The sequence below is a fragment of the Pleurodeles waltl genome, chromosome 8 (genome assembly GCF_031143425.1).
Source record: "Pleurodeles waltl isolate 20211129_DDA chromosome 8, aPleWal1.hap1.20221129, whole genome shotgun sequence".
NCBI lineage: Eukaryota > Metazoa > Chordata > Amphibia > Caudata > Salamandridae > Pleurodeles > Pleurodeles waltl.
The window spans coordinates 1265022133-1265038022 of record NC_090447.1 but is presented as its reverse complement, the minus strand read 5'-3'; the positions used below and the strand labels follow the sequence as shown (position 1 = coordinate 1265038022).

The window sequence follows — 15890 nt, the reverse complement described above, 5'->3', positions numbered from 1 at the left end:
TCATGCTGTCTGTACGGACTAGAACCACTTTGTAGGAGAGCTGTGGAAGAAATGCTCTGAGAACTAGGAAGACTGAAACTAACTCCCAGTAGTTGATGTGATAAGTTTATTGTGAGGTTGCTGAGGTGAGCTCTCCAACAGATCTATGATGCAACTGTAGTGAGATTGATCCGAGTTCTTCAAAGGGCCGTCCTTTTTAAAGGTTGGTGGGAATCCACCATTGCAGAGAACGGTGCATCTGGCGGTCCAACAACACTAGATCCTGAAGATGACTCTGTGACTGAGACCACTGACGAGACGGACATTGCTGTAATGGACGCGTGTAGCATGGCATGAGGAACAATGACAATGCAGGATGCCGTCTTCTCTAATAGCTGCATCAACAGTCTAAATGTGTAAGTATGGTTCTCCTGTAATTCAGACAGAAGAGTTAAGAAAGTTTGAATACCTGCTGGGTTTGGCTATGCCAACCCTAATTGAGTTTTGAGAGCTGCTCCCAGACAAGGCTGTATCTGTGAGGGTTGGAGATGGGATTTGAGAAAGTTGATTGTGAATCCCAGAGTGTGTAGAAGATTTACTGTGTACTGAGCATGTTTCTGACATTCTTGTATGGTACTGGCTTTGATTAGCCATTGTCCGAGTATGGGAAAATGGGAATATGTTGTCTTCTGAGGAATGCAGCAACTACAGCTAAGCATTTTGTGAATACCGTGGGAGTGGTTCTTACCCTGGATGGTAGAACCTTAAATTGATGTTTTCCTGGAATGACAAAACAGATATTTGCTGGATATGGGAATGTGGTAATAAGAATCTGAGATCTAAGGAAGTATAGGGAATATTTGCCTACCCCTTGCTGTGTTAGGGGAACAGGTCATATAGCCCATTTAAGAAGAAGGGATTGTACCTCTTTCTTTGAGAGTGAGATGGGCATGCAAAGGTTTGTGAGTGCAAGGGGGAATATTTGGTGGAACAGAAATTAGATCTAGACAGTAACCATGTTTGATAACTAATAGTACCCATTGATCTGCGGTGATATTGGACCCCTGGGGCTAGAAATGGAGTAGTCTTCCTCCTACTGGAGAAGTGTGTACTGGTGGGAGGTGTAGCCTGTCACTGGCCTGGGTTTGAGACAGAACCTCATGAGGTGGACCCCTTCCCTCTACTTTTTTATATTGCACCACTATAGAAACCTCTATTGTAAAAGTGTGTGCCTTGTTTTGTTTGGGAGGTGGAAGGCTCAAGTAGATGTTGTCTTGAAGCATCCCCTAAATTGTGGCCAACGAAAAGTACCCACTTTGTGGTATAGTTAATAAGGCCCCTCCCCATGGCCTTTGCTATCTGAGTCTTCTTTCAGTTTCTCTACAATGGTTTCAACCTGCTGCCGAAATAAATGTTCCTTGACAAAAGGCATATTAAGCACTGCCTGTTCTATTTCAAGCTTGAAACCAGAGCATCTTAAACAAGCATGTCTACAAATAATAAGGCTAGTATTAATGCCTTGTGCAAGTGCATCCGCAGCATCAGTGGCGCACCTAATGGCATTCCATCTCGTCCCACTGGGCCCTATCATATGGTGCTAATAGAGCTTGGGAATTGGCAATACGTCAATAATTGGCTGCTTGTGCTGCTACATGTTTACCTGCAGCACCGTATTTCTTACTTTCCTTTTCAGGAGGAGGTGCATCTCCTGCTGACTAACTGTTGGCACGCTTTCGTGCCACACTAACCACAATGGAATCCGGGGGCAATTGTGACCTAATGTATATAGGGTCTGCAAGAGCTGCCTTGAATTTTTTTTGTCAACGCTTGCAGTAATTACTCTAGATCTGACAGGCTCTTTAACAATGTCTGTAGCATGCCTGATAGCATGGGAAGAATTTGACTTTCCTTGTGTGTGGAAGTTAGTGTGTCAAACAGAAAATCTTCCTCCATTGGGTCAGAATGCACTTGAACATTATGATAGGCAGCTGCCCGTGCTATGACCTGCTGATAAGATGTTGCATCTACAGGAGGTGAAGGCTGTGCAAGGTATAAAACAGGGTAATTTGGGAGTATGGGATCTATATCATAAAAATCCCAAGGTCTATGTCCTGTAGAATGTTTCCCATGTCATCTCCTTGAGGTGTTGGTGAACCTAGTGGAGAAAATTATGGCTCCACAATAGGTGGAAGAGATTGTGGAAGTACAAGAGTGTGGAGAAGAAGGCCCAAGTTCTACTGGTGCCTTGTTTGTCTTTGGACAGCTTCTTAGGTGGAGGAGCTGTGTCCAAACTCATACTTTGGAAAGTGGGGAACTTCTCAGATTGACCTTTTCACGACAGCAGAAAACGCAAAATGCACAAACTTTGCCTCCATGTATACACACCTTCGGATAAAAACTTGCACCACACTGGACCAAACACTAGATTGCAGGAGTATGCAGAGCATGTGTATCTACAACCACTCGTCAAACATATGGTTTACCCTAAGAAGAAATATATGTAAGAGAATGAAAAAAAAAACGTACATATAAAAAAGGATGTTTAATAAAATGTATGCTTGGAAATGTTACACATTAGTTCAATTTTCTTGTGACTTTGTTTATTTAGTCTTTACATTCTTTGTGATAGTCCCAATAAACAGAAGATGCAAAGAGGAAGATGGGTGCTGTGCTTTCGTTTATAAGGACAGAAATGTTCATATCTGGAATTCTGCGTCTGTTATAGGCTACTTTGAAAAGCTGCATGGAGTTGCAACAAACGACTTATGCAAAATGCTAATGCTAACCTCTGTATTTAGTGAAATATAGATTCGCCTAACAAACACTGAGACACTACATGCACTTTCACAACCAACTATTCATACTTACATATGGTTGGCTTTAATCTATGTAATAAATTCAAAGTTTTACGAAGAAATAAAAGCGATCAAGACCCTCAAATGTTAGCTATTGAAACACAAACTCTATAATAATTCTAAAACTGCAATTTCGGAGAATATCCTTCCTAACTTCAAGATGAAATGGAATATCTAGTTGGTAAATAACATGAATCAAGTTTGGGATCAAGAAGTCCCAATTAATTTCGGTAATTTGTCTAAAGACAAATCAAACACACCCTCCTCACATATTGTTAACTGGGAACATTCTCACAAATATATGCTCTGTAAATCTAAAACTACCATAAAACTGACTTCTTTTTAAATAAATTATCTAATCCCAAAAGGAAAAAGACACCAGAGAAAAACAAGATGTGGGACAAAACCTGGGAATCCTATGATCTGGTTGAGGTGGAAATAGTCCACCTGGGGAACACATTCAGGGTTTGTCCTAAGGACTAATTTATCTGCAAGGAGTTAAAAGAAGGGTTCTTGGAGTGAGGGCCTGAAGTGTCCTGATGCCTGAAGGAAATGTTGGCCACTAGGAAGCTATCTTCCAGAAAAGAAACTGGAAAGGGCATGAGAGGGAAGTGGTCAAATGTAGGGCCCGTACGTCTGGTGAGAACTTCACTGAGATTCCACATGGGGATAGGTGGCACTCTGGGTGGAATCATTCTTTAGTCCCTCCATTAAAGCCCAAATGACTGAAACGCTACAGAGTTAAGTGTGCTCTATGTTCTGATGGTAGGCGGCAACATCTGCCAAATGAAGTCTCAAGGAGGTAAAGGCCAGGCATGTTTTTGGAGGTGAAGCAGGTAAAATATCTGGGACCACTGCAGTGAGCGGGTTGCTGTGTCTAGCAATGCAGTGGTGCACAAACTGCTTCCATTTAGCTTCACAGAAGACTCTTGTAGGCATGTGTGTTTCCTTTAGGGTCATCATACGCTCTTGAGGTAAGTTGAGGAAATCAAACTCATGAGCCAGATTCAACTGCTTGGTGTTTGGGGGCCAAAGCAAGCCAGACAGTTGGGCTGCTTCTTGTGAGGTACCAGGGGCAGGTTGAGAAGAGTGGTGAACCAGGGCTGTTTAGCACAATCTGGTGCCACAAGAATTAGCATGAGGGATGTTTACTGAAGCCTCTGAACCACGAACTTGAACAGCAGGAGAGGCAGAAAAGCAAAGGCAGATTTCCCTGACCAGTTCATCCATAGTGCATTGCCAATGGACTGCGGGTGGGGGTGTGGATAGCTGGAGGGGAAGCTTGGACATTTCGCGTTTTTGGAGGTGGCAAAGAGGTCTACATTGGGGAACTCTCACTGCCAGCCATAGGGCACCAGGACTTGTGGGTGGAGTTTCCACTTGTTGTGTCCTGCTGAGCGGGTCTGCAAGGCTGTTGTCCACTTCCAGCAGGTATTCTGCTAGTAGATGGGCTTGGCTATGGATCGCCCATCACAAAATACTCTGAGCTAACAGACAACTGGGGTATATTAGTTCACCCCGTTTCTGTAGAGATCACATACAAGCCATGTTTTCTGTGCAAATAAGGACTGCCTTGTGCTGCGCATGAATGAGGAATGACTTGAGCGTGAGCTGTACAGCCAGTAGTTCCAGGCACTTGATGTGGAGACCCTGTTGATGGCGTGTCCACATGCCCTGTATAGCCAAGTCTTTGAAGTGTGATTTTCATCTGGTAAGGGAAGTGCCCGTTGTGATGGTCACCTGTGGTACTGGGTCGAGAAAGGGCCTGAACTGTAACAGATTGGTGGTGTTCCACCACTGCAGAGCGATGGGTGTGATCCCAAATCAGAGACTCCACTTGTGACCGCCGTGTCGCATTCACTCCTGCGAGAGATACATGTGTGACACGGCATGGGTAGATATGGCAATGCAGGAAGCCATCATGCCAAGGAGATTAATGATCGTGTCATACCGTTAGTTGGTGATCCTGCTGAGAAAGAAGCAAGTTTGTAAAGCTTTAATGCATGCCGAATTGGGACAGGCTTTCCCATTTACTGAGTTGACAAGTGCTCCATGAATGGACTGGATTTAGATGGGTTTGGGGGGCGGGGGATTTGGCTATGTTGATGGTGAAAGCCAGATCATGCAAAAGGTAAATGGTGCACTGAGTGTGCAACAAACAGTTGTTAGGTTGCTCTTTGGATCAGCTACTCATCCAAATAAGGGATGATGTGCATGCTGTTCCTTCAAAGATGGGGGGTGACCTCCATGGGTGGATACCCCCAAGAGCAGCAGTTTGAACTGGTAATGCTGACCACTTACCAAAAACTAGTGATGTGCAGAGTGGATGGGGATGTGGAAGTAGGCATCCTTGAGGTCGAGGGTGGTGATGAAGTCACCTTGTCGGACTAGAGCAATGTCATGGTGGAGTGTTACCATGTGAAAGTGCTTTGACAGGATGTTTTAGTTGAGGGCCCTGAAGCGGAGTATGGGTTTGAAGGACCCATCCTTTTTGGGGATGAGAAAGTACAGAGTACATTCACTTGCTGCAGTGGAGTAGCACTGGTTCTATAGCCCCTTCATGAATGAGTGCCTCCATGTCCACATACAGGAGGCATTGGTGTTCTGTGGAGAGGGTGTGTCTGCAGAGAGGGTTGTTTGGTGTGGCTGGGGTGAGGTATTGGCAGTATCCCTTCTTGATGACAGACAACCCACAGATCGGAAGTGCTCTTGTGTGTAGTATCCAAACAAATTGGTTACTATGGAGTGATACTTAAACTTGATATTGTGCAATGTAGTAGTCAGGCATGGCATTGTCATGGCCGTGGATTAGAACTTCCATTATAGAATGTTGCTTGTTCGGCATTCTTTAGAATGAGTGCTAGTGGGGATCTTTAGTTGAAGAGCTGGCTGGGTGAGATGGAGTTGTTCTAGGTGACTGTGTATGATCTGATTCTTAAATAAAGCAGCATCTACTACTTATAAGTGGTCTTGTCACTTACTTCATTGTGCCAATCGGCAAGAAGTCCCTGCAGCCATCCCCCAACAGGTGTAATGTGATCGGGTGGAAGGGAGGAGTCACTGTTTAGTGGCAGCAGCTAATTTAACGGCGGCCTTTACTCCTCTGCCTCTAGAATAATGGTCTTTGTTACCTTTCCTAATGAAACACCTCCAAGGGTGACTGTTGGTGCTTCTGCCTTTGGTAGGAGGTGCATGTCTCCTCTGGAGGTGGACCCCATGCAGAAGGCGGTTGGAGGGCCCCCGTCGCCTTAGCAGTCCCTGTGTCCTTTATGATCTTTTCCAGCACCTAATCAACATGCAGTCCGCAGAGTTGCTCCACACTGAAAGAGCAGGTTGAGAAGATGCTGTTGTACCTCAGGTTTGAAACCAGGTACACAGTCAGGTGGCGACAAATCAAGACACTAGACTTAATACCCCACACTGTGGAGTCCGCTGCATCAAGGGCACAGCAGAAGGTGGTTGTCGATACAAGTTTCCCTTTCTGAGACAAGCTGGTATCCCTGCTCATTTGGGAGACACTGGAGGAGTTCTTCTATTTCATCCCAGTAAGCCCAATCATAGCATGAAAGTAAACTAATGGAGTTTGCAATTCTCCAATAGTTTGCCAACTGGGCAGCAACACGCTTGCCTGCTGTATCAATTTTCCTACACTCTCTATTCTGCGGAGGAGATGCCCTGTGCATTAGTGCTTTTTTGAGCTGTATGTGCCACCAGGGAGTCAGGTGGTAGCTGGCCTCAAATGTATGGTGGGTCAGGAGGTGAAGCCTTGTACTTTTTAATCAATCCAAGGGTCACCACTCTAACCTTAACATGGCCGTAAAGGTATCTGGTGCAGCTCTTAATATGCTTTTATATATCTGGAGATACTGGGTGGACCTTTAAGGAGAGGAGAAAGTCTCAACTAGGAACTCCTCATCCTCCTGCTCTCTGTATAGCTCTACCCTGTGGAAGGTTGCAGCTCTGTTTATAACCTTCTGGTATAAGGTGAAATCATCAGGCAGCGATGGCTGTGCGGGTAGATGTCTGGGTCTGTCTGTGGGTAGGTAGATGGTATTATCATTCCATGGATGGTCCCTGTGCCAAAGTGTGCCTCAAATGGATCAAGGGGATACCCTGAGCCACCTCCCCCATAAAAGGAGCGAAGGGATTCTTCTGGTAAGCGTGACTGAGAAATCAATGATGGGGGAGGTGGAGGACGTTTGCTCGACATCCAAAAGCCTGCATCAGTGTTCATAGTGTGACTCTTAAGAGTCAAAGGAATCACAGGACCCAAAGCAGGAATCAATAGCAGCTTCAAAGGTGCTATTGGCACCAAGGACCAGGGCTGCTGAGCAAGTTGTAATTTTTCCACCTGTGAATCGGAGGGAGAGCTCAGTTTCCAGGCTGAGGCAGAGGGCTTGCTGGCCCAAGATCTCTGGCTGCAGCTCCCCCTTGATGTCCGGGTTTCTGAAGACATTGGCAGTGTCCTGTCATAGTGTGCATCAAGTTAGGCACTGATCTCTGGGGTAATGGAGCATCTTTTTGGATCAGCAGGTGAGGCAGACTGTGCACAATGCCTCATCACGCTCTGGAGAAAGACAGGCGTTGCAGACCTGGTAATGGTCTGATCAGGGGTATTTGGATTTCAGTGAGGACAGTATCGGAAACTGCAGATTAAGCAGTCTTCTTCTTTGAAGAAAGAGGCCATGGCGAAGGCTCCTAAAGTGGGAAGGTTGGGGGAGTAACCTGTTGGGGATGAGAGAAGGAACTTAGATGGTTAAGTACAATGAAGCGATGAAGGTGCAGAAGATTAATTAATATGGATTGGGGTGGAAAGAATGAGGTACTGGCGCTGCATACAAAAGGGCATCTACCTGGAGCTTAATGGATGCACGTTTACACCTGACTGCAATTTTTTTTTTTTTTTTTTTAAATGGAACCAATACCCATGCACTTTAGCAGCAATAGATGGAGTCACCATAATCCGTGATTAATACACTTCTTTGACGAAAAACAAGTTGCACACATCTGAGCTCAGCACTAGAAGGCAGGAGTATGCACAGAATGTTTATCTAGAGCTACACCTACCATTAACTAGGTTTCTGCTAAAACATTTTCCATCCACTAACTAGGTTTCCAAAAATAAAAAACGAAAACCTAATTTTAAAATGTCTGTAGCAAGAACACATCACGCCAAACACAAGGAAGCATGGATATGTTAGTTAGACAACTAAAATATCTACAATCCTTCTGGGCAACCAACATTTACAGAAGTATAGGAAGCTATACTTTTGTTCTAAGGGATGAAATAACAGACTTAGCAACGCTTAGTTAACCTTAGTTAATTTTTTTATGTAGCATTTCAATATTTATCCATGGCAAATCGTCAATAGGTAAATGGAGAACATGTGTAGCATTAATATTAGAAGCCTATCCTTCAGGGTTAATTTGTACTTTCTGGCAACCATATGCCATCATTTGAGGTGAACATGACAAAGGAGTTCTTTTAATCCTGGACTACCCTAAATTGTAAAATGATTTTAGAAAAATAATGCAACACATACAAATTCATTCAAATTGAATCCTATTGCCTATACATTTTAAATATCTGACAACTTTGGCAAGCAAGAAAATACTGATGTCCGACAAGCCACACATTAGAAATTCAACAATAACAAAAACGCCTCATTGCCTTTTCGTGTGGTTTGAGAGCCAACAGTCAAAACTACAAGTGACAATAAATCAAGTAAACTGAGAGAAATGTCTGGGATTTTAGGGCACACAGTTCTTTTCAATGAATTTTAGACAGTGGATCGTGCTTCTCCACCAAAAGAAAAAGGGAAAAGGATGAGATATGTAATGCAGACATGCAATTCTTACCGATCACCATCCAGACAGCAAATCGTATCCAGGTACCAGTGTCCAGCTGCATCATAAGGTAGACATTTACAAAAATACTTAAAATGGGGAGGACCGGCAAGAGGGGAACCTGAAGCATAAACAGAGACAAAGGAGACATCTTCATAACAGTTTTCACAATAGAAAAAGTATTAGATCAAGTAAATTATTTAAATTGTACAAAATCAACATGTTTCCCGGAAGAGAGGTTTTTAGCAGTGTCTGGCAGGGGAAGTAGGTTCAGGAGGGGCAATTTAAATGTCAAGACAGTTTAAATACCCCCACACCTAAAGGGAAGTGCCCCAGTGCAGTAAGATCATATCTGATATGTGCATGCAAATGCAGAAATAAATTCTTCCGAATTAATGAAAGACCACCTTGTTAACTCTGGCTAGCTTCTTTGACGTGAATGATGGGGAGGATCACATCTTATTAGGGGGATGGATCCCAAACATAAGGATGTGTTCACATCCCTTTCCTACTCTTTAAAGACAGATACCCCTGCCTTTTAGAACTACTTCTGCAGGGAGCCCTCCATGAAAGGTCCTGTACAGTGACAACTCTGAATTTATTAAGTTGGAAAACACACTATCATTGCAGATTTCCAACCGCATCAAGGGCACTTTACAAAAATAAAATTCCATGTCACAACTGCAAATTGCTTATCCTAATTAGGACCACCAAAACGTTTGTGAACCAGTACCTAATTCAACAATTTAGTTGAAGTTCTGTATGACACAGGCTTAAGAATGTAGCCTTTTGTATGGGCAGTCTCTGGAGGCTGTATTTCTGACAATGTCACCTTTTTGCCAATCACAGAACTGCTTCTAGGGTGGTTTAAAAGTTTTGGAAAATACAAGATCTGATAGCAAGCTAAGAAAATGTGAAACACGGATTCAGGGAAGAAAAACACTTAAAAATGGTTTACTAGTAGTAGGACAAGTTTCACAGGTCTATAAAATATTACTGTCTGACTGTCTGAATAGCTATGACAAATAAAACTGAAGAAAATCCATCCAAGCATTTATCTATTTCAGATAAGGGGAGGATCCATTTTTTTTGTGTTCCATGTGACAACTTCTCGGATATTAAAGACACTGCATTAATTCTAGCTAATTTAATATTCTATACGTCATTTACAGTTTTTATTTTCTAGGACTGACATTTTTGTTTAGCTCTTGATTCATATAACTCATTCTCAATGCATTTTTCACTGCCCTTTGTTTTTATGAAGGATACCACCAGACGTGTCTTCCGGTGCATGCCTACTCCTCCTCAGTCAGCCATACTGGTGTGCCTTGCAATCTCTCCTGGTAGCTTGCCTCCTGTTTATAAGCCAGATACTGAGTCTTGTCTCTAGTGAATGCAATAACTAAACACGGAAAACCAGCTCTTTACCCTGCTCTGGCACGTCAGCCATGCGGTCGTGGTTTTGGTGAAACATGTGGCTACATGGTCGTGAAGAGGCTACTGAGGGACCCTATCAAAATTCAGATTTAGGGGAGGCTGTTATGATAGATGCCCTGTAAGGTGTGCATGAGTTATTCCTTCAGGAGTTGGAATTCCTATACACCATACCCTAATGCAGGTACTATGCCAGTAGCGAAGTATGCTGCTTATATAATCATTTTGTAGAAATATATGGACGCTTAATACAATACATAATGCAGACCTTAAACACCACCCCAGCAAGGGCCTCTCCAGCGCACCCACATGGGCCTACAGCAGGAATTAATCCTGCAATTGTGCATTCAACAATGGGCAAGATACCCACCACACAATGAAATTCCATTTTGCTTGCCATTTGGGATGGTTTAATGGACAACTACATCACATGGGGTGCAGTATTTGCTGCAATATACACTACCGCACACAGTACACCAACACTTGTGAATCTTCCGGAAATGTTAAAACAGATTCAAGGCAAATACAGGGCTTCCCCAGCTCTGGACTTGGGATGCAGTTAATGGGCAAATTGGTCCTCAATAATGTCAAGTAAACTTCAAGGGGGGAGCAGTAGCATTAGCAGTATGTCAACAGCTCTGGGTTTGTCCTGCACAGGATGAGTAATGTAAGCTGCCAAAAATTATCGCCAAAACCTACACTAGTATAGGTTGGGACAGTCTGGGAGCCAGACCAAGTAAACGAAAGTTACAAGCTAAATCCAATAAGGGTTCTACCAAACAAGCATAAGAGGGTTTTAAATAATGCTGGGCCGAACAAAAACAAAATAAAGAAAGTCGAAAACAAAGAGGAGAATCTAGGACTGAAGACCTCTGAGAAACTCTACAATTTAAGAAATAGGGACACCTTAAAAACTCCAGATACATACCAATATACGAACACTCGCCAATCTCATTCCTTTCAGGACTCACTGGACAAAGGCAGGGAGAGAGGAGGGCGGTCAGAACACCGAAATGAGTATGTGAAACCAAGAAAAGATTCACAATGCTCATCTGAAGTTTCAACAAAAAAGAAAGAAACTTCCATAACAAAAGCCCCAATATAAAAAGAAAAGGTGGCGGCAATTTCAGCTACAAATGCACCTAATATTTAGAACTTTGCCAAAGAAGAGGACATGGGTAGTGACTGCTAGACGGTGCGGCAGAGGTCACAATAGTTCACCAGAATCTGCAAGAGCTTCTGGATGTGACAGAAACTAATGACTTTCTTGCAGACAGGTGCGTCTCCCCCCCTGACAGGGTTTACAAAGTGAGAATACAAATTGAGTGAGACAGAGCACACAAAGTTATATTTTAGGGAAGATTAACAATTTGTTATGATATCCTTCTGGCAGAAAAAGATTGGCCACCTGAATTTGTCCATAATCTCCCACGAGGGGCAGACGCAATTTTGCCATCTTTCTCAGTTCCAGGTGTACTAAAGAAAGCTTACGCAGAAGACTTGGCATTGGCGTAGGCTCCAGCTGTGTACTGCAACTACAGGCTGTGGGATAGATATTCCCCTTACCATGTTATACCAATTAGGTCAACACCACAGGTTCAGCCACAGTACCCCATTAAACGTGAGGCTAAAACACCAGAGAGAAATACTTTCCCAACCTGAGTACGAGGGAGTAAATCTCTCTCTGCATTTCACCAATGAATAACACTTTTCCCATAGCTAGACTGGTCCATAACAGCCACACATGCACATATCTGCAATGCAAAATGCACACAGTACAGCACTTAATTTAGTGCACAAAAATACAAAACAGCCTTGGATATCGCCAATGTTTTTTTTGGCCAAAGTCTGAAAATCAGGATTTGAGTGCCTTCAGTGCGCTGGACTTCGCAGGCAATTTTGTGGACTCCCTCAAGGCTATAAGAACAGTCCAGGATTATTCTCAGCCAGTGTAACATTATTACATGATACTGATCATGAGGCATTATCCTACGTAGATATTGCACAACCACAGAACACACCTAAAATTGCTTTTCTCAGTGTCCTATTTTGGGATACGAGTTATCGGATGAGCACCCAACGTTCTAGAAAAGTGCTCACAGTTACAACCTCCTAATAACATCAAAAAGCTGCAGTCATTGATGGGCATTTTCAACTTTGGCAGAACTTGTATTCCAGATTATGCACAACGCATAAAACCACTTTTATGTCCACACTTTTCAGGCAAACATTGGACACCTGAATATACACACATACTTACAGCAGGACATGTTTGAAGCAAAACACATACAGGATAACACAACAAACTTGGCCATCAGAGTAATTCCTGGCGCCATCGGGTTCACCTATAGGTGATGAACGTGAATAACTAATGCCTACAAACATTCTGCCTCTTGAACAATGCTGGATCATCATTTACACTAACGGTTCAGCCCAATCAGTTGTAAGTATCAAACACCAATACTCCACCACTTACGCAGCAGTGAGCAGGGTATTAAAGGATGGTAAATTCCTCCTTCAAAATACCTAAACACAGACCCTAGGGGACTGCACTGCACAACTTGCAGAGCTTAAGGCTCTAATATTGGCATTGGAACACAGGGATCCTGAACTTTCAACATTTATTGTGAGTTTGCGTTACTGTGTCCAGTCCTTTAAGAATAGCTGCCTACTGGCGCTAAAACTGGTTCAGAGATTCAAAAGGGAACAGCAAACACATTTTTTGTGGATCTTAAAGACAAGCTACCAAAGGCCCATCAAGTTCGTACACTGGGTCACCAACATGTCGGAGTACATGTAAGAAACATTTTGGCTGATGAGGCAGTGAAACCAGCAGTAACTGCTTCTGTTGCTGTGATTACTTGTTCTCATACGAAGTTGGATGATGAAACAGTGGCTGCTGTGAAGGCTTCGGCTGACAGCACGCCCTTACCAAAGGCACAGCCTGCCAAATATTCCTACCACTTAAATGCCCAGAACATTGCACTCCCAACAATACCAGAGGTGGGTGATTGCTTATCTGGTCTTGGTTGGAGAATCACACAATCTCATAAAAGCAGCACATGAGGGGGTTGCTTCTGCCCATGTAGGTGTGGGAGCTACCATTTCGTTACTCCAAAAACAATACAGGTGGCCATGTCAATACAAACATACCAAACAGTATGTCCTTTGATGTGACTTCTGCCAACCAATTAAAGCGTCGACCGTCAAACCACCCACCGCAGACACCCCTGCTAACTGCAATGTGTGTACTTGGAACACTGTTCTCTTACAACCTGATGGTGTACTCACATCTCAGTCACTGTTGACTCATGTTCCAGGTTCCTATGGGTATAGCCACAATGATCAGCTGTTGCTTGAACTGTTACTAAAGATTTGCAAGTCTTCATCTGGACATATGCTGTTGCAGCACTCCATAAAGACCAAGGCCCTGTTTTCACCTCCAGAGACACCATGGCAATGCTAGGTGTTCAACCACATTTCTCAACACCTTATCATCCTGAGGGAATCTCAATTGTGGAGCAGAAAATACGAGACTTAAAGCAATCCTTAACAGTGAGTACTATGTAAGGGTCGTAGTTGGCTTAGCCACCTGCATGGAGCCCAGAGAGCACTAAATAACCTGCCCAGAAGGTCTTTAGGAGCTGTTCGGCATACCTATGTATGTTCCAGATCTTGATGACCCTGGCGGAAGAGACACCTTTTGACATAAATTAACTTGTCACTGTCTTGTAGGATTTACAATGGTTCAGTGATGGCAATTCATTGGAACATGCTCCCACCTTGGGAATGAGTGATTTGCCAACAACATTCACTGGCTGGATTCCTGAAGTTGGGGATCTAGTGCGTGAAAGATTGGTGTAAAGAAGGAATTTGGCCCATCATATAGAGCACTGGTTCCAGGCCTGGGGATACACACTACCAGAACTGTCATCCTAACACCACTGCTTGGTTCTAAAGAAAACGGGTTAATTTTAATTGACATTGTCAAGCTATATCATGTGACCTGCCCTGCACCGGACTCCTGGGTAGTTCCTGTACCACTCTCACTTCCAATCAGGCTATACCTCTAAAACATTAAACAACGATGAAGAAACGTCCCCAAGATTGGGGAGGGTGGAAAATGAACTTTCCTTAGTCCCCGTCACTACATCTACGACAAGAAAGGTCAAGAGTTCTGAATTAAATTACTCAAATTCACCTCAAACTGATGGAATTGTTTACTACGCACAACCAAGGGATGTATCTGCTGGTTCTCCTGTACAGACTCCAGTGTTTGTCCAAACAGCTTCTGGTTACTTTGCCGACAGACTCATTTTCAAATTCTTCAGCGTCTTCTGCAGCACCTGTATCAAATGCATGTAAGCTTTTCAACAGGCTTGAAAATAACTATCTAGTTTGTTCATGGTACTGTCTGTGGGTGTGTCTGACTTTGCTTGCCTTCCTTAGGTGGAATGGTTTTTGCCACTGTTTTCTTTCTGCTGATACATAATAGTTATATTCCAGGGTGTTCTGCTGTTGAACTAATGGATGAGGCTTTAAATCCCTGCCTGTCCTCAGAGTCCGAGGAGACTTGTCCCTAGTGAACATTTTGGTTGTTCGGATTCCTGATGGGACTGTTTGGTATAAGGTACTAATCAAAATCTCCCACCTAACGGAAATGATTCAAATTTCAAATGTATTCAAAGTTTCTGTGAATGATATAACACCAGGGGTTGTTTCTAATGCCTGGGATGTGTAAACAGTTCACTCCATGCTTTGAGCTTAAACACTGCACTGTGTTTGAAAGTGAAGATGTTTATCAACCAACTGCAAATTATGGGAAATGTTCCTTTACCATCATTATGGACATTATATTCTGTGCAAAGCCAGCACCATGAAAACTGTTTATAATTACATGCAATGGGAACACTGACTTGTATTTTACTGGGCATGATGTCAAAAATGCTGAGTCGCCTTACTTGAAATTACCACCCTTACAATTGTGGAACATTTTGTTAACTGACAATTGACTTATTCTGATTCCTTTGTTTTGCAGTTGGCTATAGGAGGTTATGAATATTGGTTTAGGTCGATTGACTCAAAGTGTGTGGAGAACTAGAGATTGGCAAATATTGGGTAGGGAAGCTTTATTTAGAGCATGTCTTATTCCATTGCAAATTATATTTCTCAATTAAACTGTACAATAAACAAGTTGCTTATAATTGGCAAAAAATAAAGAATTGAATGCGCCTAGTATTCCTGCACCAGCTAAATTTGGAAAATGGAAAAATAATTTAAATGCTGCTGAAGAACAGCTCAATGAGTGGGTTCAGGACGTCACCTTTAATTCAACACTTTGAGGCCCAAAGGGAAGTTACTGTGTCCAGTGGACACAAATGGTTGTCATGCACGTTTTATAAACTCCACAAGGGGAACTAGAGTGAACTGACCTGACCCTTGTTACATCACAGCATAGCACACCTTGTATCACCACATATAGCATGGGTAAACTCTCAACAATGGATGAGACCTTCCACATCAACAGCAGTTAAAGATTACCTTAGTCTCCTGTTAGAAGATACAGACTTACAAGACTTCTTATTAAGTCAAAGAAAACCATGCACAAAACGTTTTTATATGCCATATATAATGAAATCCGTAAGCTTTCCCAAAAGGAAGCCACACCTGGTTGAGGCAAAAAGATCAAGAAAATATGCAGAAGGCTCTAGCCATTGTCGATAATGGAATGAACACATTGTCCAACCACATTCACACACTAAATAACGGTGTCAT

General features: G+C 43.0%; 1 protein-coding gene across 2 annotated transcripts in view; it reads right to left on the bottom strand.

Annotated features, from left to right (window-relative positions):
- SLC7A1 (solute carrier family 7 member 1) overlaps window positions 1-15890 on the bottom strand; it is a 393527-nt gene that overhangs the window by 26632 nt on the left and 351005 nt on the right. For both annotated transcript variants that reach the window (XM_069202197.1, XM_069202198.1), the window contains one exon: window positions 8694-8802. In XM_069202197.1, the coding sequence (XP_069058298.1) occupies window positions 8694-8802 (109 nt within the window). The remainder of the gene's footprint in view (window positions 1-8693; window positions 8803-15890) is intronic.